A 26889-nucleotide genomic window follows, 5' to 3' on the forward strand; every position below is an offset into this window, starting at 1 on the left:
CTTTTACACCCGCGTTTTGGCTTTCCGTTTGTCACACACACCAGGTGACAGAGCGCACACACACACACACACACCAGGTGACAGAGCGCACACACACACACCAGGTGACAGAGCGCACACACACACCAGGTGACAGAGCGCACACACACACACACCAGGTGACAGCGCGCACACACACACACCAGGTGACAGCGCGCACACACACACATCAGGTGACAGAGCGCACACACACACACCAGGTGACAGCGCGCACACACACACATCAGGTGACAGAGCGCACACACACACACATCAGATGACAGCGCGCACACACACACACCAGGTGACAGCGCGCACACACACACCAGGTGACAGAGCGCACACACACACACACACCAGGTGACAGAGCGCACACACACACACACACACCAGGTGACAGAGCGCACACACACATCAGGTCACAGCGCACACACACATCAGGTCACAGCGCACACACACATCAGGTCACAGCGCACACACACACCAGGTGACAGAGCGCACACACACATCAGGTCACAGCGCACACACACATCAGGTCACAGCGCACACACACACCAGGTGACAGCACACACACACACACACACCAGGTGACAGAACACACACACACCAGGTGACAGCACACCCTCTCCCACTGTATCTACAGACACTGTGAGAACACAGTCAGTGTGACTAGACACACTCTCCGGGGACACAACACAGCCGGTGTCTGTCACTGGGCTGGAGTCAGGTGTTGTGGCGGCTGCAGGGTCCTGTCAGGGAAGGCCTCGCCTCCCATTGTGACTCAGGCCGAGCCCCGCTCCAGCCGTCGCCTCCTCCCTCCAGGAGACACAGTGTGAGCCCGGAGCGCTGATACCAGAGCCGGGAAGGGCGGGGACACGCGGACGTCACCGAGGCCTGAGGAGGGCGGGAGAGGCCCCGAAGTGATAATAGAGGGGGAGGGGGCGGCGCTCGCACACCGGTCCATGTGTACATGTCCACGCAGGGGGAGGGACGCAGGACCACACGCTCTCCGCACAGGTTACTTCCTGGGATCCGGGGTGGAGTGACCCGCGGGCGCAGGGTCATTGTCTGCACCACACGCAGCGGGAGGAGGTGTAGTGACCTGATAGGCACCGTGGGGGGGCCTGACCCGTGACTTTGGAAACTTGTGGTGAATTCACCTGGATGGTGACGTTGCACCAGGAGAGCAGTGGATCTACAAAGTGCTCGGAAGTGACCCGCAGTGACCCGGACCAGGGCACAATAGGCACGCTGGGCCGCTGGTTCGGACTTTCCTCGGGGATGTTCCATTGCATCCCCCTGTGGCGGTGTAACCGTCATGTGGAGCTTGTGGACAAGAGGCACTGCTCCCTGCTGGCCGTGCCCGAGGAGATCTACAGGTACAGCCGGAGCCTGGAGGAGCTGCTACTGGATGCCAACCAGCTGAGGGAGCTGCCCAAGGTGAGCACCAGGCTGGCCACTCGGGGAAAGTTTGGGAAAGTGCATGAAGGGGTGGAGGGGGCAGTGCCTGTTGCCATGACAACATTGTGGACATCTGGGAGGTCGTCAGACCCTGTAGAAGGTGTTCAGGTGGATGGGTGAAAGGTGCATGGTGGCCTTCCACAAGAACTTACCTGAGGGAGCGCCTGTGTGAATGTGACACCTTTGCTATATGCAAATAGAATGTCACCCTAAAGGGTTAAACCAGGGAGTGCTGAGGGCTCCACTATACAACTCTGAATTTGGGTGGCATCCAGCTGAAGAAGACATCTGGGCGGAGGGTTTATCTTTCAGCCAGTCTGTGTCTTCTGAAGTGTTCTTCACAATACTGATTGGGGGAGATTTATCAATCTGGTGTAAAGGAAAACGGGCAGATGTCCACAGCAGCCAATCGTATTCCGCCGTCAGGGAGGAGCATGGGGGGGGGGGGCCATCGGCCTCACCACGTTTTCGCCAGTTTTCTGGCTGAGCTGGCGTTCATTTCTCTTTAGGCACACGGACTGCCGGTGGACGCGTTTCATTTATCGCGAGGAGTGCATCCACCAGTTCAGAGGATGGCAAAGACCGCATAAAATGCTGGTCTTTAATAAATTCTCCCCCCTTAGCTTTTTGTGGAAAGATTGACTGAAACTTGTGGGAGGTGTTATCAGTGATTGATAGCTGTCAGCCCCAATAAGATGGCCCCGTGTACAACCAAAGTCGGAAAGAGCAGAGCTTTGCATTTTCTACTGAATCTTTTCCTGGAAATCTATTGATCAGTCTGCTCAGCTCCTCCCGCTCTATAACATAATATATGCCTGCAGATTGCACTGAATTTCGTGGCGACGGGTTCAGGGAACCTGTCACCGGGATTTTGTGTATAGAGCTGAGGACATGAGTTGCTAAATGGCCGCTAGCACATCCGCAATACCCAGTCCCCATAGCTCTGTGTGCTTTTATTGTGTAAAAAAAACCCCCCGATTTGATACATATGCAAATTAACCTGAGATGAGTCCTGTACGTGAGATGAGTCAGGGACAGGACACATCTCAGGTTAATTTACATATCTATAAAATCGTTTTTTTTACACAATAAAAGCACACAGAGCTATGGGGACTGGGTATTGTGGATGTGCTAGCGGCCATCTAGCAACCCATGTCCTCAACTCTAGACACAAAATCCCGGTGACAGGTTCCCTTTAAAGGTGTTGCCCCATCTGGGACATTGATGGCATTTCGCATGTGTTGCGTACGCTTCATTAATTGCTATGGCAGTTCTGAAAATAGTGTGCACGCTTAGATGTCCCACAGTTGTGAATGGAAAGCGCATGGCACAAGCGCGTCTACCTCTCCTTTCACCACTATGGGACTTCCGGGAACGGAGAGGGTGACCGCCCATACGCAGCTGCTTCTGTTCACTTCAGGGGTCCCGTGTTGGAGATAGCAGCAGGTCCCACCTATCTGACATGGATGGAATCTCTTTGCGATATGCCATCATCAGTGCCCCAGATGGGGATACCCCTTTAAGTGCTCTGTCCTGGTGAAGGAGACTTCCCCAAACAGGGAAATCCACCGTCATTTTTGTGTTCGGCGCACAATGTCTTGTATATTTGTGGTGATGCTATCCTGGTTGTAGGGTGTCTAGTGTGTTATGGTGGAATGGCACACATTGTTGTGTGGGGGAGGGGAGGCCATTTTCTGTGTGTAATTCCAGTACGGTGTTTATTGAGGTGACAGGTCTGTCTCCGCCTGACTTGTCTTCTGTACAGCGTTTCTGCAGTTGTTTGCTCAGGTTTAGCTATTTATTGGTTGCAGAGCAGCTGCTCTCTAATGGTTCCCAGCCACTTTCTGCTCTCCAGTGTCATTGTCACTTTGAGTGACGCAGACTGTCGGCGCCTGTACTGGTCTTCCTCCCAGTATCCAGGCACGCCTGCTCACGGGTTATGGTGTGTTCTTCCCTTCACACCTGGAAGGAGGAGATCACGCTATGCTCAGTTTACGCAAGGTGTTGAGCTGATGTGCATTTCTGATACAGAGAAGATCTAGTGAGCAAATCATGGTGGCCATGTATTCCTTCAGATATTTTATTTTTGCTGTGTTATACAGATCACCATTGACTTACATACCGCAGTCCAGTCTTTCCAGCATTTGCAAGAATCCTCCAGTCACGGATCGTAGGTTCTCATGGCGAGGCCTTTAGATTTGACAGTACAGGCCCTGCCGCGAGGTGTGTTCTCCCAGCACACAGGATCATGGAAAGTGCCTAATGCTATCAGCTGTCATTCTAATCACTCCCCCATTGTGCTAACACAAAAAGGCAAACCGACAGGAAGGTGTTAATGAAGGCAGCAGCACAGATTGCCCCCTGACATAACCCGTTATATAATGCCCAATGTGGAAGGAAATTCCTTCTGAGAGTTGTATAGTGACCCACACTGTGATCTTGGTGATGATGGGTGGTGACCAAGAAGACTTCTTAGGGTCTCCGTGCACGGTGTGGGCCAGTCACAGGATCTGCTTGCGGATTACCGGTGATTGCTGGGCTTCAGCTGTACTTTCCATTGTTTCAGATGCCAATTAGTGGTGCCGCCCTGGCAATTATTGGTAATCCACATGCGGATCCTGCTGCCTGGCCTCACTGTGTAAGGGCGCTATTATGCATATCTCATCAGATCCAGACACCTGTTTTTGACACACCTAAAGGGGTATTCTGGTTGTTTCAAGTTAACCCCTATCCACAGGATAGGGTATAACTATTAGATCGGTCGGGGTCCTACAGCTGGGACCCCCAGCGATCATGAGAACAGGTGCCCTGTATCCCGTGCAACCCCCAGAAATGAATGGAGTGGCCGGTCGCACATGCGTGAGGCCTCTCCATTAATTTCTATAGGAGTTCCGGAGATAGCCAGATACAGCCAGAATTCCCATAGAAATAAATGGACTAGCTGCGTGCGTGCCCGACCAGCCACTCCCTTCATTTCAGGGGGGGACTGCAGAGGGTACGGGTTCCCTGTTCTCATGATCAGTTAGGAGGGGGGGGGGGGTCCCAGCAATAAAACTCCCACAGATCTAATGGCCCCCACAGGTTAGGGGATAACTTGAAACATGCGGAATGCCTTCCTCTGGATCAACATGCAGGATAACAGGTTGAACTGGATGGACAGAAGTCTTTTTTTTTCCAGCCTTATAAACGGTTACTATGTTAGTGTCACGGATGTACTGAGACATACAGATTAGGGATCGACCGCCAATGATTAATACTGGGGGGGGGGGCTTGGGTGGGGGGTGCACTGCGCCACTAACTTTTTTAATACTGGGATGGGGGTGGGGCCACACTGCGCCACCAATGATTAATACTGGGGGGCTTGGGGGAGGGGGGCGCACTGCGCCACCAATGAAGAGAAATCTCTCATTAATTCATATACAGGAGGCGGGAGATGGCTGCAGAATCACATAGTTGGCTCCCGACCTCTGAGCGGTAGCTGCGATCCTAAGGGGTTAACTACCGCAGATCGCAGCTACCGCTTATAGAGGTCGGGACCCGGATATGTGATTCTGCAGCCAGCTCCCGCCTCCTGTATATGAATTAATGAAAGACTTCTCTTCATTGGTGGAGCGGTGGCCACAGCCCCTCCCCTTCTTTTGTCCTCTCTCCTCTAATTGGCAGCAGCAGCAGCACAGGGGGAGGGAGACACTGCTTCCTTCTCCCCTGTGCTGCTGAGGGAACACTGAGAGCGCTGAGAGCAGCGCGATCTGTGTTCCCAATACGTTATCGGAATATCGGCAAAATAGATGCCGATACCGATAACTGTCAAAATCCTGAATATCGGCCGATAATATCGGTAAAAGCGATAATCGGTCGATCCCTAATACAGATGTTCCCGTGGCAGGAGATTGTGAGACTGTCAACACGTGGTTTGATCTGACATGTTTTCCTTTTGGATCAAATGACGTCTGTGTTGTTTCTGGTGCTTTTCACACCTTCTTTCCCCAGGTGTGGCTATTGTGGTCATTGTCATTTAACCTTCTCTATTTATTGTTTCTCCCACTATGCTATGTGGTTTATAGCTTCTGTTGGACTTATGGTTAGGATCCATTCACACACCCGGCCGGCACCCCCATAGAACTGCCTATTCTTGTCCGCTATTGCGGACAAGAATAGAACATGTTCTTTTTTTTTTTTTTCGGGAGCCGCAAACCGGAAGATTGGGGCCGCGCTCCGGAGATGCGGACAGCACACTGTGTGCTGTCCGCATCTCTTCTGGCCCCATAGAGAATGAATGGGTCTGGATTTGTTCAGCAACGTTGCGGAACGGATCCGGACCCATTCTACAGACTTGTGAATGGACCCTTAGCTTGTGTTTGGTTCTCGGCTGAGTTCCTGGTGCTACCAAAGCTTCATTGAAGATAAGTGTTTCCTGTCCCTTTTTGTATTTTGTTTATATATTTGTGTGTGTTCCCTTTCCGTTTCGAGCCTCTGTTGCAGATTCTGTTGAAAGACCACACAAAAAAGCCTTATCTGCAGGACGTTTTTGTCTAGTAAAAAGACAGATCCTAAATGGAAACTGAACGGATCTCATCATAGTCGGCGCAGTCTGTTCAGCTTCTTCCCTGCCAGTCAGGCCTACATGTTTTATTTTATTTTTTTGCTGAACTTTGCAGGATGGAAAAATGTTGTACACTACGCTTTCCCATCCTGCAGAGTTCTGCAAAAAAAGTGTGTGTGTGTGTGTGTATATATATATTATATATATATATATATATATTTATTATTTTTACAATGGAACTCCATAGTGACAGATGCCACAGTATGGCATCTGTTTGAGGCGTCCGTTAATGTATACGGTTTTTGTGTACGTTGACTGTATTGCAAAAACCCAGCCCTACGTGCCCGATCCAGCACTTCTGTTATTTTTTGTTGCTCTGCTCATCTAACGGAGCAGAGTAACAGAAATAAATAGCGCTGGGGTGAACGTGGCCTAAGAGGTGGATATTTATGCGGGGGAACCATTACTAATCTAAATACCATCAGGCAATTATAGCCAAGTGATAAAGTCCAGTATTGTGGATTTAACCCTGTACTTTATCACTTGGCTATCCTGCCTGCATTCACTACACACTGCACTACATACATCACACACACTACATGCATCAGTTTGTGATGTGCAGTGACACTACACTACACACTGCTGTCACCTTGATGTCCGGGGCTATTTGTCACCTCTAAGGAGTCCTCTTCAGCTCCTCCACCGCCATGTTTCCGGGGTCCTTGTCCAGCGCGCCCCCTCTCCTTACTGTAGAAACTCCGGGGAGCCGGCCCCGCCGGCTTGCTCGGCGCTATATCGCTCCGGCGCCCGCCCAAACAAACCAATAGCAAAGCTCTTTACTGTATGAAGCTTTGCTGTTGGTCATTTCAGGCACAGGCAGCATCGCATGATTAATGTGGGGGGAAAGTCTAAGGCATACTGGTACGCCTTACTTTTTCCAGGGAGCAATATGGCCTGAACAGGAGTTGATGACCTCTGAGGGTGAGATAGGATTGTAGGTATCCGGTGTATGAGCTTGCCTACCTTTGGGGCCTGTTCATACTAGTAGTCTGTCAGGACTGGAGTTAGGGTTTTCTCTAGGAAGTGTCCATCTTCCTTCCCTAGTTTCCAGGCCTTATTCCGGTATCCCCTTTCCCTCCTATGTTCGGTGTAGTGTTTTTCTCCCACACACGAGCGTGACAGTTACCCCTTTAGGCCCCTTTCACACGGGCAAGTATTCCGCGTGGGTGCAATGCGTGAGTTGAACGCATTGGGTCAGGATTCAGTGCGGGTGCATTCATTTCTATGGGGCTGTGCACATGAGCTGTGATTTTCACGCATCACTTGTGCGTTGCGTGAAAATCGCAGAATGCTCTATATTCTGCGTTTTTCACCAACGCAGGCCCCATAGAAGTGAATGGGGCCGCGTGAAAATCGCAAGCACCTGCAATGGTTGCTAGGTGATGATCGGGCTGGGGACCCGATCTGTATTTTCCCTTATAACATGGTTATAAGGGAAAATAATAGCATTCTGGAGGGGTTAAAAAGAAAAAAATATTAACTCACCGAGTCCACTTGATCGCGTAGTTGCGGATCTCTGTCTTCTGTAATGTTTAGCTGCCGGCTAAGGACCTGTGGTGATGTCACATCACATGATCCAAACATCGCAGCAGCAGCCTGCAGCAGGTAAGTATGAATCTTCTACTATTGTACTATTGCTAAGTAACCATGGCAACCAGGACTGTAGTAGCGTCCCGGTTGCCATGGTTACCGATCGGAGCCCCAGCGATTAAACTGGGACTCCGATCGGAACTCCGCTGCCACCAATAATGGGGGGGGGGGGGGGAGAGATGGGAGGCCGCACACTGGCCACCAATGTTGTTAATGCTACAGAGGGAGGGGGGGCCGATGGGGGGCGCACACTGTGCCACCAACGAATTATTACAATAGCGGGAGGGAGGGGGGGGGGGCGCACACTGTGCCACCAACGATTTATTACAATAGAGGGAGGGGGGGGGGGCCGCACTGGCCACCAATGATATTCAAACTGGGGAGGGGGGGGGGGGTCTGCCCCCTGCTGCCTGGCAGCCCTGATCTCTTACAGGGGGCCGTGATCAGCACAATTAACCCCTTCAGGTGCGGCACCTGAAGGGGTTAATTGTGCTGATCACGGCCCCCTGTAAGAGATCGGGTGCTGCCAGGCAGCAGGGGGCAGTCTTGTACACAGTTTGTAGTGTATTCTAACTAGAAGCGTCCCCATCACCATGGGAACGCTTCTGTGTTAGAATATACTGTCGGTTCTGAGTTTTCACGAAGTGAAAACTCAGCTTTGAAAAAGCTTTTATGCAGACGGATCTTCGGATCAGTCTGTATAAAAACTAACCTACGGCCACGGATCACGGACACGGATGCCAATCTTGTGTGCATCCGTGTTCTTTCACGGACCCATTGACTTGAATGGGTCCGTGAACCGTTGGCCGTGAAAAAAATAGGACAGGTCATATTTTTTTCACGGCCAGGAAACACGGCTCACGGATGCGGCTGCCAAACGGTGCATTTTCCGTTTTTTCCACGGAACCATTGAAAGTCAATGGGTCCGCGAAAAAAAACGGAAAACGGCACAACGGCCACGGATGCACACAACGGTCGTGTGCATGAGGCCTTAGGCTGTGGACGACTTCCCCTATGATGGGGTAGAATCTGCGGTGTCCTATTGGTTCCATGTAGGGTTTTTTTCTCAGCATGTAAGCAAATTTTTCTAAATGCCATCCACATGCACTGTCCTGCATTGAAATATGCCCTGTGTGAACATGACCAAAAACATCCAGTTACACTTCACCTCCCTTTCCTTTCCACTCCTGAATATGGAGATAAACTGCACCAGAAGTTCTTAGCGTCTCCGTGGCCTGATAGGACACAATGTTGGTAATGGTGATGGGCGGCATTGGTCTGTATGATGTCCGAGTAAATCTCAGGACAAAGTCTTGTAGTAACATTATGATCTAGAGACCGGGTGATAAACTCAATACAATTCCAATGTCGTTGCTCAGCATGGATTATGTCCTCCAGTTCAGGAAACCTAAATCTGAACTCAAGAATAGACATGTCTCTGGTATGTAATGTAACTCTACCTTACCTGTAGTCTTTTTGTCCACTGTGGAAATGCCGGAAAAGAGAATCTGCTGGGGGGGCGCTATTTGACTCGTTCGGCATTTGCAGAGGATATTTTGGCAAGTTCTTTGGCTGGAGCCTTGTATTCTATTTAGCCATGTCCGACCTACCCTAAATGAGTCTGGACTGGGAAAGCTACCCCAGCCCCTAAAAGACACTCCCAAGTATTCAAGATGGCACAAAAACGGCTATGTTCGCACTGGTGTTTTGGCTTTCCGTTTGTGAGATCTGTCATGGATCACAAGCGGTCCAAAATGGATCAGTTTTGCCCTTAATGCATTCTGAATGGAAAAGGATCCGCTCAGTTTGCCTCCGTTCCGTCTCCATTCCGTTTGCAGCGTTTTGGTGTCCGTCTGACGAAACTGAGCCAAATGGCACACAATGTAGGTCAATGGGGACGGATCCGTTTTCTCTGGCACAATAGAAAACAGATCCGTTCTCTATTGACTTTCAATGGTGTTCATGACTGATCCGTCTTGGCTATGTTACCAAACTGATCCGTTCTGAGCGGATGCAGACGGTTGTATTATCTGAATGGATCCGTCTTTGCAGATCCATGACGGATCCGCACCAAATGAAAGTGTGAAAGTAGCCTAAATATCATCACACAGTGTTAGGCCGCTTTCAGACGAACGTATTGAAATCCGTCAGTATTCTGGCTCAGGATCCTGATGATATACCTACCATCAGTATTGTCCTCAGGATTTACGTGCGTGTTTCTTCCTTCATTATTTATGCACTCCCATAGACTGTAATGTGAGTATTTGGAAACCAATCCGCACAAAACTCGGACATGATGCAGATTTTAAATACTGACTGAAATTAATTCACCCATGTGAATAACTCCATTCCGGATTCCGTTACATTAAATCCGGACTATATACGCATTGCAAATACGCTTGTCTGAAAGCGGTCTTAGTCACAGTCACAAAAAGGGCGACTTTAAGAAAAAAAGTTACACCAAAAAGGGGTGAGACACAATTAGTAAATGACCCACCTTGACGGCTACAGCCATTCACTGGCCTCAGAGGTGGTTTCCTAAAGTGGTACGTGACCTCTGAGCCTCTGCAGGGACATGTCACCACTGAGGCTAGTGAATGTCTGTAGCGGCCACTGACGGGCTATCATCACTTCTTTTCTGCCAATGGACTGTAAACAGTGAGGAAAGGAGCTGCATTCAATCAGTAGGTGGGTTTTAGTTTTCTAAACTGCAATACGTCGTGCAGAGTTGTGGTTTTCTGCACTGTATTTGTATCTGTCTTGTATGATTACACTAGCCTCCCAGATCATGTTTGTGAACCATGAGCATGACCTAAGCAGGCTGTCTCATCCTCTTTGGCATCCGAGTGCGAGGGCGTTTTACAGCCCAGCCCTCCAGTGTTTGCTAGGCTTCCCTTGAATTATCATTTGATCACATGAAGCTTCAGAGAAATGCGACAAAGTTCAAGTGGGAAATAAATGGTTTAATGAATAACATTTGTTGAACTTGTCCTCTGAGGCCTCTTTCACACTTCAGTGATCAGTGATTGGGAGCCAGCACCACACAATAGGTGCAGATCTTTCCCTTAGGGCTCATGCACATGACCGTATGATCCCCAAAAAATACAGACGACGTCCATGTGCATTCTGTATTTTGTGGAACGGAACAGCCGGCCCCTAATAGAACACTACTATGCTTGTCCGTAATCCGGAACGTACATACAGAAATTGAATGCACACAGAGTACCTTCCGTTTTTTTTTTTTTTGCAGACCCATTGAAATGAATTGTTAAGCATACGGTCCGCAAAAAGATACCGGAACGGACACGTATTTGTGTTCATCAGCCCTTAATCCACATCTCTCCAGAATCACTGATGAAATCACTTGTGTGAACTACACATAAGGACTGTATTACACCAACAGATTTTCTGACCAATCATTGATCAGATGGCCGTTTACACACAAATGTTTTGCTATACACACCAACTATTGGTCAGATAATCTGTTGGTGTAATACATCTTAGTCCTTAAGGGAATTGTCTCACTTCAGCAAATGGCATTTATCCTGAAGAGGAGGTTCATACAAGGCACTTACTAATGTATTGTTATTATCCATATTGCTTCCTTTGCTGACTGTATTCATTTTTCCATCACATTCTACACTGCTCGTTTCCATGGATACAACCGCCCTGCAATCAATCAGTGGTGGTCGTGCTTGCACATTATAGAAAATTGCACCAGCCTGTGTGCAGTCCCATGGTCACGGCAACCAGAGAGGCCAATGCTTTTTTCAATAGTGTGCAAGCACAGCCACCACTGATGGACTGCAGGGTGGTCGTAACCATGGAAACAAGCAGTGTATAATGTGATGGAAAAATAAATCCAGCCAGTAAAGGAAGCAAAATGAACAATCACAATACGTTAGTAAGTGGCTTGTATTAACTTTCTCTACATAATGAATATTATTTGCTGAAGTGACAAAACCCCTTTTACACGGGCCGTTTCTTGGCCAGATGATTGCTAACAAGCATTCATAGGAACACTTGTTAGTGATTATCTGACGCTGTAAAATTGCCACTAATTACCGGATGATCAAGCGAAACGCTCGTTCATCAGGTAATTGCATCTTTCACGCGGTTACAAAAGTCGTTGTTTGCAAACCAAATCTGTATGGAGACGAGCGATGGCATGAGTGATTGTTCCTTCCTATATTGTGGATGGGATCATTAAATGTAATTGCATCGGTCTCCTCCATGGATGAGCAGGCACTTGCCAGAAAGGAACGCTTACTTCTCGACAATCGCCTCCGAAATTGACCAGTGTAAGGCGGCCTTAATTCACACGTCCTTGTCCGCAATGTATACTGTGATAAAAGGGTTAGTGATTCATCTGTGACGTATCCGTGTTTGGTCCTCGTGTCTATTTTTTGCTCCCCATGTTCCACGGACACTGCACAGCTGAAAATTAATTTTTGGAGCATCTCCTATAAATGATCTGTGAAACGGGGATGGCGTCTGTATTGGGTCCATGTTTTCCGTGGACCCATAGATTATAATGGCCGTGATTGATCCGTGAACATGCTTCCGTGCTAAAACCGTAGACCAGGGATGCCCAACCTGTGGCCCTCCAGCTGTTGCAAAGCTACAACTCCCAGCATTCCCGGACAGCCTATAGCTATCTGCCTACAGCAGGGCATGATGGGAGTTGTAGTTTTACAACAGCTGGAGGGCTGCAGGTTGAGCATCCCTGCCATATACAGTGTTAAAACACGAATATGTAAATATATGTGCGGAGAACACAGACCACACATGTCCTTGAGTCACTGACTTGTAAGGGTACTTTCACACTTGCGGCAGAGGATTCCGGTTTGCAGTTCGGTCGCCGGAACCGCCTCCCGGATCCGGCAATCTGGACGCAAACTGATGCATTTGTGAGACTGATCCGGATGCGGCTCCTTCTCACAAATGCATTGCAATCCCGTATCCGTCTTTCCAGTTGTCGTCCAGAAAAACTGATCCGTTATTATATTTTTTTCACCGATTTAATGGTCTGCGCATGCGCGGACGGAAAGAACGCATCCGTTTTGCCGGGGCACTTGAGGCCGGATCCTTCATTAATACACCTCAATGAAATTGCATTCCGGCAAGTGTTCAGTATTTTTGGCCGGAGATAAAACTGCAGCATGCTGCGGTATTTTCTCCAGCCAAAAAACGTAAGAGGGACTGAACTGATGCATCCTGAACGGAATGCTCTCCATTCAGAATGCATTAGGATAAAACTGATCAGTTCTTTTCCGGTATTGAGCCCCTAGGACAGAACTCAATACTGGAAAACAAAAACGCTAGTGTGAAAGTACCCTAAATCAGGACCGGTTCACACTTTAGTGTTTGGTCAGTGATTTCCATCAGTAATTTTTAGCCAAAACAAGGTGCGGGTCCAAAACACAGAACAGGTGCAGATCTTTCCATTCTCCCTCATCAATGGAGGCTCCATTCCTGGTTTTGGTTTAAAAATCACTGAAGTCTGGACTAGGCCTAAGGCTCGGTTTACACGGTCTGGTTTTTAGATGCAGTATACCAGGAGTGGATTAGAAAAAATGGAGAACTAATATCTGCCCTTCCTCTGTTCGGAAATCGACCTGCCATGTGGATTTTGAAATCTGCAGCATCTTCTTCATCAGTATGGCTCCAGAGATTGATCCGTTGACATAGTTATAGCTATTAAACAGACTTTTTTTTTAAAGCTTTTAAAATTTGATGATCTTCAGTTTTCAATTTGTTGCCGCACATTTTTCTAAGAAGAGCTTTACTTCATGATCCCGCCATACACAAGGGAAGCGGCTTTTCTGCTCGATTTTGTAAATTCCGTTTATAACCTTAATTGAATGGATTATGACGAGTGTAGATTGAGTTACAAGAGTTGAAGGAGTCGTAATGCTTTGATTTCTGTACGTACGCTAGATTAATACTATAAGCATGGTATTCTAGTAGATCACAGGCAGCGTAGTCACCAGTCTAGGGTGCAGTCATTCCTTTCATGTACTGGTTATCAGCTTGTGCACTCCCCGATGAATAAATGTATTTGTCAAATCAAACATAAGCTTGGCTCGATGGCTTGACAACAACAATTACATAACCTGATGAGAGCAAGTAAGGCAGAAACATTCAAGAATCCAACAGTTAAAGGGAACCTGTCACCTGGATTTTGGGTATAGAGCTGAGGACATGGGCTGCTAGATCGCCGTTAGCACATCCGAAATATCCAGTCCCCATAGCTCTGTGTGCTTTTATTGTGTCAAAAAAACTATTTTTTATATATATGTAAATGAGGCTACTAATGTTTCTGGAGCCCAGCCACGCCCACTGTGAAGGAGCCCAGCACCGCCCCGCATACCCTGAATCTCCTCCTTGCTCCCTGACGTCACAAAGCTAGAGCGTCGTAATATCTCGCTGCGCTAGCTAGCGTATGCGCAGTGTCGGCATAATGTTCCTTTCCTGTGCTGGTATCAGCCTCAGGGAACGAACTGCGCATGCGCTAGCTGGCGCACCGCGAGATTACTGCGCTCTAGCTTTCTGATGTCGGGGAGCAAGGAGGAGATTCGGAGGACGCGGGGCGTGGCTGGGCTTAGAGTCAGAGAACGCTGTACTCCTCTCTGAAGCATGGAGGAGACAGGACTCCTCTAAGGTTCATTTACATATCTATAAAATCGTTTTTTTGACACACAGAGCTATGGAGACTGTATATTGCGGATGTGCTAGCGGCGATCTAGCAGCCCATGTCCTCAGCTCTATACCCAAAATCCAGGTCACAGGTTCCCTTTAAGGGTTCTCCACACGCTCTTGACATACGCTTTATGGAGCACACTCATGTATAATGCTGACATAGATATTCTATTCTTTGACTGCTGGAGTACCTCCAAACTATGAGACAAGAATGGACGCCTTTTGGTTTCAGGTGCTGACAATAGTGAACCCCAGATGTGAGGGGTAGAGCATCCCACAATCTTCAAAGAAATTGTCCAAACCGGTGGTAGGCATTATAGTAAATCCGCCATAAACTGAGTTCCAGGTTAAAATTCTATTTATCCCTTTCTTAGTTAAAGTTCTTACTAATAACCTGGAAGGCCTGATTCACACAACTATACTTGGTCCAGTAAATATAGCGCGTGTGTCGGTTGCATCTCCCCGACAAACAGCAGCTCCCCTGATCTGAACTGGCTGCATCATAGTGATTTATGATGCAGTCAGTTCCCATCTGATTGCAGGTCTGTTGTACTGTACTCGCAAATAGACCCAAAATCCCATTGGAACTGACTGTATTATAAATCGCTGTGATGCAGCCAGTTCTGGTCCGAGAGACGTGGCCGACACCAGGCCATCTTTCCCAGACTGAGCATGATCGTGTGAATCTAGACTAAATCTGAAATAGGGGTGAGAGGTAGATACTGCTTATTAATTGTGCTGGCTATACACAAACACACTGCCTATCCCGCGCTGTGCACGTACACATGTGGACAAAATTGTTAGTGTTCTTCCATTAAAGAAAGGAAAACCCCACAATGGTCAATGAAATGACTTGAAACTGACAAAAGTAATAATAAATAAAAATTTACAGTTTTTTTTTTTTTTTTTGCCAAATTCAAAGTTTTGCTGATTTGCAAAACAGTTTGCGGTTCATCAGTAGAGTTGAGCGGACACCTGGATGTTCGGGTTCGACGACCCGAACTTGACCCCGAACCCCATTGAAGTCAATGGGGACCCGAACTTTTGAGCACTAAAATGTCTGTAAAAATGTCATGGAAAGGGCTAGAGGGCTGCAAATGGCATCAACATGTGGTTAAGAGCATGGCAAGTGCTCTGCAAACAAATGTGGATAGGGAAATGACTTTAAATAACATAAAATAGGTAAAAATAAAAAATAATAATCTTGATCTAGGAGGACGAGGTCCATATGGAGTAGGAGGTTGAGGAGGCGGTGGATGTGTAGGTGGAAGCGGCGGTGGAGGAGGAGGTAGCCTACACTGCTTTTTGGTTTTAAATTTTATTTTTAAAATTGGGGTACACCCCAAAACATTGGGAAATATAACCTGTGATAACCCCCTCCAGCCATGCTAAACACACGTTCAGACAATACACTGGCTGCAGGGCAGGCCAGCACCTCCAAGGGGTAAAGGACAAGCTCAGGCCATGTGCCCAATTTGGAGACCCAGAAGTTGCAGGGTCTGACCCCTGTCAATTAGTTTGTGTAGGCGTGTGCACACTTACTGCCCCACCAGAGGTCGCGCTACATTTTTTCTGGAAGAGTAAAAATACTCCTCTTACCATTTTTGAGGAGTATTTTCAGCCGATGAGGAGTATGAAAGTTACAGTAATTCAAATAGTTAATGCGAAGGCCTGTATAACATTAAGGGGTTGCTATTTATGCAGGGAAACCATTACTAGTATCTAGAACTGTCTTCCATGCATAAATAGCAAATTTAGATAATTTTTTATTTAGCTGAGGTCACTGTTGGGCTGAGGGGGTGGGCACCACTGAGGTCACTGTTGCTCTGAGGGGGTGGGCACCACTGAGGTCACTGTTGCTCTGAGGGGGTGGGCACCACTGAGGTCACTGTTGCTCTGAGGGGGTGGGCCTCATGCACACGACCGTATTTTTTTGCGGTCCGCAAAAACGGGTTCCGTTTTTCCGTGACCGTTTTTTTCGTCCGTGGTTCTTCCTTGATTTTTGGAGGATCCACGGACATGAAAAAAAAGTCGTTTTGGTGTCTGCCTGGCCGTGCGGAGCCAAACGGATCCGTCCTGAATTACAATGCAAGTCAATGGGGACGGATCCGTTTGACGTTGACACAATATGGTGCAATTTCAAACGGATCCGTCCCCCATTGACTTTCAATGTAAAGTCAGGAGTTAATATACCATAGGAGTTTTCTCCAATCCGATGGTATATTTTAACTTCTATGTTAGAATATACTGTCGGATATGAGTTAGATCGTGAAACTCAAATCAGACAGTATATTCTAACACAGAGGCGTTCCCATGGTGATGGGGACGCTTCAGGTTAGAATATACTAAAAGAACTGTGTACATGACTGCCCCCTGCTGCCTGGCAGGTGCTGCCAGGCAGCAGGGGGCAGCCCCCCCCTGTAGTTAACACATTGGTGGCCAGTGCGGCCGGCCCCCCTCCCTCCCCTGTAGTTAACTCGTTGGTGGCCAGTGCGGGCGCCCCCCTCCCTCCCCTGTAGTTAACTCGTTGGTGGCCAGTGGGCCCTCTCTCCTCCCTCCCCCTCCTAATTAAAATCTCCCCCCTATCACTGGTGGCAGCGGAGAGTACCGATCGGAGTCCCAGTTTAATCGCTGGGGCTCTGATCGGTAACCATGGCAACCAGGACGCTACTGCAGTCCCGGTTGCCATGGTTACTTAGCAATTTATAGAAGCATTATACTTACCTGCGAGCTGCGATGTCTGCGTCCGGCCGGGAGCTCCTCCTACTGGTAAGTGACAGGTCTGTGCGGCGCATTGCTTAATGACCTGTCACTTACCAGTAGGAGGAGCTCCCGGCCGGACGCGGACATCGCAGCTCGCAGGCAAGTATAATGCTTCTACAAATTGCTAAGTAACCATGGCAACCGGGACTGCAGTAGCGTCCTGGTTGCCATGGTTACCGATCGGAGCCCCAGCGATTAAACTGGGACTCCGATTGGTACTCTCCGCTGCCACCAATGATAGGGGGGGGGGAGATTTTAATTAGGAGTGGGAGGGAGGGGAGAGGGCCCACTGGCCACCAACGAGTTAACTACAGGGGAGGGAGGAGGGGGGAGCCCACTGGCCACCAACGAGTTAACTACAGGGGAGGGAGGAGGGGGGAGCCCACTGGCCACCAACGAGTTAACTACAGGGGAGGGAGGGGGGCCGACCGCACTGGCCACCAACGAGTTAACTACAGGGGAGGGAGGGGGGGGGGGCGGCCGCACTGGCCACCAATGTGTTAATTACAGGGGGGGGGCTGCCCCCTGCTGCCTGGCAGCACCTGCCAGGCAGCAGGGGCAGTCATGTACACAGTTCTTTTAGTATATTCTAACCTGAAGCGTCCCCATCAATATGGGAACGCCTCTGTGTTAGAATATACTGTCTGTTCTGAGTTTTCACGAAGCTTTTATGCAGAAGGAATCTTCGGATCCGTCTGTTTTAAAGTAACCTACGGCCACGGATGCCAATCTTGTGTGCATCCTTGTTCTTTCACGGACCCATTCACTTGAATGTGTCCGTGAACCGTTGTCCGTCAAAAAAATAGGACAGGTCATATTTTTTTGATGGACAGGATACACGGATCACGGTCTCGGCTGCACAACGGTGCATTTTCCGATTTTTCCACGGACCCATTGAAAGTCAATGGGTCCGCGAAAAAAAACGGAAAACGGCACAACGGCCACGGATGCACACAACGGTCGTGTGCATGAGGCCTTAAAGGGTTTGTCCTAAGATCCTAAGATCAAAATTTAAAGAGGACCGAGCACCTCTCCGGATTTCTCTGTTTTGGAAACTACTTGCACCCCCCATGTAATAACAATCCTGGAGCATCTATTCTTATGACTTTGTTGCACAATTCCTCTTATTTCTGCTATTAGTTATGAATGACTTGCTAGCAGTTTGCAGTGAAGGTCCAGATGGGGGTGTCACTTCAATCAGTGCTGTCAACTGGCAAGCCCCCGCTGGACCTTTATTGCAGACTACTCGCGATTTGTTCATAAGTTCTAGTAGGAATAATAGAGGAATGGTACAATATAGAGTCACAAGAATTGATTCCCCAGAATTGTTATTGCATGGAAAATGCAAGTAGTTACTAAAATAGACATGTCCCCTTCAAGTACATGATCGCTGGGGGCCCCACCTTGGTTACCATGTTCTAGTGTTCTCTGGGTCAAGTATGGATGGGTAAATAGTGTTGATCTTGGGACAATCCCTTAAATATTTGCTGCTGTTTGTGTCGCTGGTCACTGGGGTTTGCCATCCATCACGTAGCCATTGCTGCCCACCAAAGTTACGTCCTTGTAGAGGAGCTCTCAGGTGGGTATGTCGGTGCCACCGGGGCTATTGGTAGACTCTGAAGAGACCTGAGGCACTGGCAGAGCAGGACACAGGCACAATGGATGGTAGTGCATGCTGGTGCCAAGGGCACAAGCGAAAGACCCGGGCACATACCTCTGGTGCCAGGTGCTCGCACCGCCACAGTCACATGTTGTGGATCTGGATGATCTAGGGAGCAGCAACCTTCGGCACTCCAGCTGCAGTGAAACTACAACACCCAGCATGCACACTTGCTCAGTTGTTCTTGTAACTCCTAAAGAAGTGAAAGGAGGATACTGGGAGTTGTAGTTTCAGCACAGCTGAAGTGGCGGAGGTTGCTGATCCCTGATCTAGAGGCTGTAATTTTGTGTTGTGCTTGATCTTGCTATGAAGAGGAGTTCGTCTTCCATGACCCATTGCATCTCATGCCACCAGATAATGCCACAAAATTGCCACCACCGCTGTGGTTATTGGATTATACAGAGGGACTGTATGTCCTGGAGGCTGTAAATGGCCACATGCAGTCCTTGTAGCACCATGTGTCACCGCATTACAGAAGAAATACTTATAGCACACAATATCCCTAGTTCAGTGTCTGATGGAACATGCTGCAATGAATTATCCTTGATGGATTCATAGGAAAGCTGACAGGTGACCTAGGTAGAGGTCTACGGGTGACAGGTCGGTCCGTTATGGAGGTCTCTTGTTGGCGTGTCCAGCGCTGAGACCCTCGCTGACTTCTATAAGCAGGAGTCTGAAGCTCTCAGCCACTTTTCCTTACTGCCGAGCGCGGTAGTGAAGACGTTCCCCTAGACCAGTGATGGCTAACCTTGGCACTCCAGCTGTGGTGAAACTACAACTCCCAGCATGCTCCATTTATTTTTATAGACTTCTGAGAGCAGCCAAGCAAGGGGGGCATCTTGGGAGTTGTAGTTTTACCACAACTGGAGTGCCAAGGTTAGCCATCACTGCCCTAGACCTTCTATTGAGGCCATCTTCACTACCGCACTCAGCAGGGAGGAGAGACTGCGCTTGGCTGAGCGCTTCAGACTCATCACTATAGGGTAAAAACAAGGCGCTCAGACCCCCACTAAATTTCCCAGCAAGGCCACTTCCCCCGTCAGTGAGGATCGCGTGACTGCCTCCTCACTTCAGAGCGGTGTGCCATAAGCTCCGGCAGCCGCTCAAACTCACCAATAACAAAGCTCCTCACTGTAAGGAGCCTTGTTATTGGTTGTTTCAGGCAGCAGCAGCATCACTGTGCTGCCTGTGTCGTTCACTGCGCTGTTGAATGGCAGGGAAAAGTCTAAGGCGTATCGGTACACCTTAGACTTTTTCCAGGGAGTAAAATGGCCTGAGCAGGCGTCTATGACGTTTGTACAGGTGTTATTGCGACCTCTGTGCCCCACCATGTCGCACGTCCCCGTGATGTTCACGATCCAATTTGATATCTGCTCTATCAACTTTCGATGTTCTTTTATGCGCCTACCATGGTGATCACGGGTGGTGGGGAATCGGGGTTCCAGGCCAGAGAGGGAGCGTGAGAAAGAGAGACCACATCCAAGGGAGGATTAATTTTTTCAAATTTAAAATTATAGAGTTGAAATATGGGAGAAATTATTAAAGCATAAAAGTGTGACAACTTTTCAAAGTTTAAGCATTGAATGTAAGGATGTGGTGCGCATTAATTACTGAATAATTTATAAAATTTTATTCCCTGTCACCTATGCATAACAGGTGTTTATTCACGTCTAAAATTGTATAATGTCAACCCAAGAATGTAACAGAAAAATTATTGAAATTTATTAAGCTGTCAACTTGGTAGAGGAGGGGTATATTACACCCAAAAATTGGTGAAATTCACCCGAAAATGTAACTGACAAAGTAGTGAAATGATATAAAATAAAATACGTACAAATAAAAATAAAAATGAGGTGGAGTTCCATATGGAGTAGGAGTTTGAGGAGGCGGTGTAGGTCGAAGCAGCGGTGGAGGAGGACGAGGTAGCCAACACAGGTTTTTGGTTTTAATTTTGTTTTTTAAAATTAGGGGACACTCCAAAAGAGTGTGATATATCCAAAATATAAGAATGAGCAATTGTGCTGCAGTATAACAATGGCTGGTTAGAGCCTGGTTCATTTTAATGAACGTGAGCTTGTCCACATTGGCTGTGGACAGGCGGCTGCGCTTGTCTGTGATGCCCTCTGCCGTGCTAAACACACATTCAGATAATACACTGGCTGCTGGGCAGGCCAGCACCTCCAAGGCGTAAAGGGCATGCTCAGGCCATGTGCCCAATTTGGAGACCCAGAAGTTGAAGGGGGCAGACCCGTCATTCAGTACATGTAGGCGTGTGCACACACACTGCTCCACCATGTTGGTGAAATGCGACCTCCTGCTAAGACATTCCATATCAGCTGGTAGTGCTGGTTGTTGTGGTGTGCTGACAAAGCTTTTCCACATGTCGGCCATGCTAACCCTGCCTACTGAGGTGCTGGCGGTGCCCCAGCTGCGTTGGCGACCTCTTCCTCGTCCTCTGCCTTCGCCTTGTGCTTCCACTGTGCCCCCACTGTCAGGTGGGAATACCACCAGCAGCGCATCTTACGATCACACTCCAGTGAGGGAGTTAAGGACGGTACGTTGTCCTTGTAACTGGGATCCAGCAGCGTGGCCACCCAGTAATCAGCACAAGTTAGAATGTGGGCAACTCGGCGGTCGTTGCGGAGACACTGCAGCATGTAATTGCTCATGTGTGCCAGGCTTCCCAGAGGCAATGAAAAGCTGTCCTCTGTGGGAGGTGTATTGTCTGTGTCCTCTGCATCCCCCCATCCACACACCAGTGATGAGTGCCAACCTGCTGTGAACATGGTTCCTCCTCCGCCATCTCCTCCTCCTCCTCCACCTCGACATCCTCCAGAACTGTGCCCTGGCTGGACAATTTGTGTACCTTGGGTTTGTGGGTGCAGGAACCCACCCTCGGAGCCACTTGTGAATGACTGGCCGGAAACCCTACGAAATGATCCCTCTTCCTCCTCCTGTGCCACATCCTCTTCCATCATCGCCAGGAGTGTTTTTTGAACTAGTCATAGAAGTGGGAGAGTAACGCTGAGAACGGCGTTATCGGCACTGGCCATGTTGGTGGAGTACTCGAAACAGCGCAACAAGGAACACAGGTCTCGCATGGAGGCCCAGTCATTGGTGGTGAAGTGGTGCTGTTCCGCAGTGCGACTCACCCGTGCGTGCTGCAGCTGAAACTCCACTATCGCCTGCTGCTGCTCGCACAGTCTGGCCAGCATGTGCAAGGTGGAGTTCCACCTTGTGGGCACATTGCATATGAGGCGGTGAGCGGGAAGGCCGAAGTTACGCTGCAGCACTGACAGGCGAGCAGCAGCAGGGTGAGAACGCCGAAAGCGCGCAGAGACGGCCCGCACTTTATGCAGCAGCTCTGACATATCGGGGTAATTTTTAAGGAATCTCTGCACCACCAAATTCAGCACATGCGCCAGGCAAGGGATGTGCGTCAAACCGGCTAGTCCCAGAGCTGCTACGAGATTTCGCCCATTGTCTCACACCACCAGGCCGGGCTTGAGGCTGACTGGCACAAACCACTCATCGTTCTGTTGTTCAAGGCCCGTCCACAGCTCCTGCGCGTTGTGGGGTTTATCCCCCAAACAGATAAGTTTTAAAACTGTCTGCTGTCGTTTACCCCTGGCTGTGCTGAAGTTGGTGGTGAAGGTGTTACGCTGACCGGATGAGGAGCTGGTAGAGGATGAGGAAGCAGAGTAGGAGGAGGAAGCAACAGGAGGCAAACTGAAGCGCCCTGCAATCCTCGGTGGTGGAAGGACATGCGCCAAACTGCTATCCACCTCAGGTCCAGCCGCTACTGCATGTACCCAGTGTGCTGTTATGGAGATATTATGGCCCTGACTGTGCTTACTGGTCCACGTATCCGTAGTGAGGTGCACCTTGCCACAGATGGCGTTCCGCAGTGCACACCTGATTTTGTCCCCTACTTGGTTGTGCAGGGAAGGGATGGCTCGCCTTGAAAAGTAGTGGCGGCTGGGCACGACGTACTGTGGGACAGCCACCGCCATAAGGCCTTTAAAACTATCCGTCTCCACCAGACGGAATGACAGCATTTCAAATGCCAGTAATTTAGAAATGCTGGCATTCAGGACTAGGGATCACGGGTGGGTAGGGGGGTACTTCCTCTCCCTCTCCATGATTTGGGAGATTGAGAGCTGAACGCTTCTGTGGGACATTGTGGAGATGCTTGGTGACCCAGGTGTTGGTGTTGCTGGCAGATCCTCTGTTTGCGGGATGGCAGGTGGCACTGTCACTCCAGAGGTGGATGAAGAGGCCGAGACTGCAGCAGAAGAGGAAGCAGGAGGAGCCAGAGACCTTTCTTGGTTTTTGAGGTGTCTACTCCACTGCAGCTCGTGCTTTGCACTTAAATGCCTGGTCATGTAGGTTGTGCTCAGGTTGAGAACGTTTATGCCTCGCTTCAGGCTCTTATTGCACAGCGTGCAAACCACTCGTGTCTTGTCGTCAGCACATTGTCTGAAGGACTGCCATGCCAGGGAACTCCTTGGAGCTGGCTTTGGTGTGCTCGGTCCCTTGCTGCGGTGGGCAGTAGCAGGCGTACTGTCTAGAGGACGGCCCCTCCACTTTTGCACCCTGCTCCCTCTTCTGCTGTGCTGGTGGCTCTGTGCGGCCACCGCCTCTTCCTCCGAACTACATAGGTCACTCGCATGACCTTGATTCCATGTGGGGTCGAGGACCTTATCGTCCTCCACATAGTCTTCCACCCAGTCTTCACCCCTGCCTTCCTGGTCGGTCTGCACACTTTCGAAAGCCCCAGCAGTTGGCACCTGTGTTTCGTCATCATCTGAGACGTGCTGCGATGATCCTCCCATGTACCCATCTTGAAAGATAAGTGGTTGGGCATTGGTGCACTCAATCTCTTCCACTTCTGGGGCAGGGCTAGGTGGATGGCCCTGGGAAACTGTGCTAACTTGGGGACAATGTGAATGAACTGGATCCACTGTCGGCAACCCAATCTACTATCGCCTGTACTTGTTCAGGCCTCATCATTCGTAGAGCAGCATTAGGCCCGACCAAATACCGCTGCAGGTTTTGTCGCCTACTCGCACCTGAGGAAGGGGTTTCACTTTTGCTTGTAGCTGGCACAGATCGTCCACGTCCTCTCCATGCAACTGGAGCTCCACCAGCAGCACCACGACCTGGGCCACGTCCCTTATTTGACGCTCTTCTCATATTTCTCGAATTTAGAATCTTGCCCTAAATGGTTGTTTAATAGTAGAATAGAACGACAGTATGTAAAGGGTGTATCTCACACGGCCTGAACCAGTGTAGGCCTGAATTAAAGATTTCTTTGCCCAAAATGGCTGCATTTCAGATGCCTGAATCAAGCCCCTGTATTTAAAGGGTGTATCTCACACAGCCTGACCCACTGTAGGCTGGAATTCAATATTGGTGCACCAAATGGCGGTATTTCAAATCTCTTAATCTAACCCAAATGTATTAAGGGTGTATCTCACAATGACATATGCAGCAAAGGCTGCCAAATAAACTTTTTTTGCCCAAACGGGTGTTTGTTTAATAACTCAATATGGCAGCAGTATATAACCCAGGAATTTCAAACATGCTTATGCTGCAAGGCCTGAAATATTGTGTATTTTGCCCCAAAAAGGGTGTTTTATTAATGAAAGAATATAAGCCCTGTATATACAGGGTGTATCTCACACGGCGTGAACCACTGTAGGCCTGAATTAAATATTGGTGCACCAAATGGCGGTATTTCAAGTCTCTGAATCTAACCCAAATGTATTAAGGGTGTAGCTCACAATGACATCTGCATCAAAGGCTGCCAACTAAAAAATTTTTGCCCAAACGAGTGTTTAACAACTGAATTTGACAGCAGTATATTGCCTGTAATTTCACACGTGCTGATGCTGGAAGGCCTGAAAATAGTGGATTTTAGCAAAAAAGTGTGTTTTTAAAACGCCAGAAAATGATGGGTGTATTTCTAGCTTAAATTACACACTGACTAATCCAGATGTTGTATATTGCCCAAAAAAAATTGTGATTTATAATGTCCCAAAAGCTCAGATGCAGTGCTGGTGCACTGAGCTTGCATGAAATGGCCGCCGCCACCGCCCACCTAACTAACAGACGGATAAAAGTTGTTGTTTTTTGGTCAATGGGCTCAGGGCAGGGTAAAACGATAGTGCCCTGCACCCACACAACTATTTGTCTGTAGATCGCTGAGTTAGATTCTCTCCTATGCTCTCCCTGAAATCACCAGTCCAGCAGCATCCTCTCCCTACACTTGTAACAGCAGAGTGACGTGCAGCGCTACGTGACTCAAGCTTATATAGAGCCTGGGTCACATGCTGCTCTGGCCAATCACAGGCTTACCATTAGTAGGCATGGCTGTGATGGCTTCTAAGGTCAGACAGTTAAACGCTTGTTGATTGGCTGCTCTGCAGCCTTTCAAAAAGCGCCAAGAAAGCACCGAACCCAAACTTTTACGGAAATGTTCGGGTTCGGGGTCCAAAAATCCTAAAGTTCGGTACGAACCCGAACTTTACAGTTCGGGTTCGCTCAACCCTATTCATCAGCCATTAAGATGAGTTCGGCAAATCTGCAGGATTTCAGATTGTTGGATTGCAGAATATGTAAAATATTCTTTATGGAACCGCCAAATCATTTTGGTCAATTTATTTAGTGGCAAGTAACATGTTCTTGGGCGTAAACAAAGCCAGTTTATGAATGATGGGAGGATGAACAGTAGGAACGTGTAATTAGCGTTATCGGTCAATTCTGATAACAGGTTCCCTTAACCACCTCCCGTCCGCCCGTTGACTATAAACGTCCGGTAGGTGGTTCTCTATCTCTGAATGGATGTTTCTGAACGTCCATTCAGAGATCGCAGCTGCAGAGCAGGTTGTCTGCTGTCAGTGACAGCAGGGCAACCCAGAGAGAAGGCAGGGACAGTGCCCAGGTGTCCCTGCCTTCTAGATCGCTGTATACATGGAGCTCACATTGCGCTGTGCGCTTCCTGTACCAGGGGCCAGGAGAGTGCAGGAGCTGTCTCAGACCTTATTCAGCCCTGCACTGAGACTGTACAGTGTCGTATTCTGCTGTACAGCCTCTCTGGGGGCTACTATGTAACTGGGGCTACTATGTCAGCCCCAGTTACAGGAGAAATCAATAGTGGAAAAAAAATAAAGTTTAGTTAAATGTCCCCCAGAGGTCTTGTATGACCTTATGGTGGGCGCAAAGTGTAAAATATTAAAAATAAAAAATAAAAACTGTGTAAAAAAAAAAGCCATTTTTGTCACCTTTAATCACAAAAAGTGCAACACCAAGTGATCAAAAAGGCGTGTGTCCCACAGAATGGTACCCATAAAACGGTCACCTCATCCCACAAAAAATGAGCCCCTACATAAGAAAATCTCTCAAAAAATAAAAAAACTATAGCTCTTAGAACATGGACACATTAAAACATCAAAAATGCTATTGTGCCAAACTTAAATAAATAAGAAAGTATACATATTGGGCATCGCCACGTCCATAACGAATCTGCTCTATAAAAATGTCACATGACCTAACCCCTCAGGTGAACGCTGTAAAAAGAAATAAATAAAAACTGCTAAAGCAACACAACCAACTTTTTGGTCATCTTGCCCCATAAAGTATTATAATGAATGATCAAATAATCATATGTACCCAAAAATAGTACCAATAAAACTGGCACCTTATCCCCTAGTTTCCAAAATGGGGTCACGTGTTGGGAGTTTCTACTGTAAGGGTGCATCAGGGGGCTTCAAATGGGACATGGTATCTAAAACCAGTTCAGCAAAATCTGCCTTCCAAAAACCATGTGGCGCTCATTTTCTTCTGCGTCCTGCCGTGTTCCCTTCCATCAGTTAATGACCACATGTGGTGTGTTGCTGTTAACCCTCGATGTGTTAAAGAAAAAAATGGATTAAAATGGAAAATCTGCCAAAAAAGTGAAATTTAAATATTTGATCTCCATTTTCCTTTAATTCTTGTGGAACACCTAAAGGGTTAACAAAGTTTGTAAAATCAATTTTAAGTAACTTGGGTGTAGTTTCTACAATGGGGTCATTTATGGGGGTATCCT

At 48.3% G+C, this 26889-nt stretch overlaps 1 protein-coding gene across 1 annotated transcript in view; it reads left to right on the forward strand.

Moving 5' to 3' along the window:
- Positions 1-841: 841 nt before the first annotated feature.
- The window catches only part of LRRC1 (leucine rich repeat containing 1), a 229278-nt gene continuing 203230 nt past the window's right edge, over positions 842-26889 (forward strand). The window contains 1 exon segment of the mRNA XM_040428569.1: positions 842-1458. Within this exon segment, the coding sequence (XP_040284503.1) occupies positions 1183-1458 (276 nt within the window). The 5' untranslated portion in view covers positions 842-1182.

Source organism: Bufo bufo, chromosome 4 (assembly GCF_905171765.1).
Source record: "Bufo bufo chromosome 4, aBufBuf1.1, whole genome shotgun sequence".
In the NCBI taxonomy this organism is placed as follows: domain Eukaryota; kingdom Metazoa; phylum Chordata; class Amphibia; order Anura; family Bufonidae; genus Bufo; species Bufo bufo.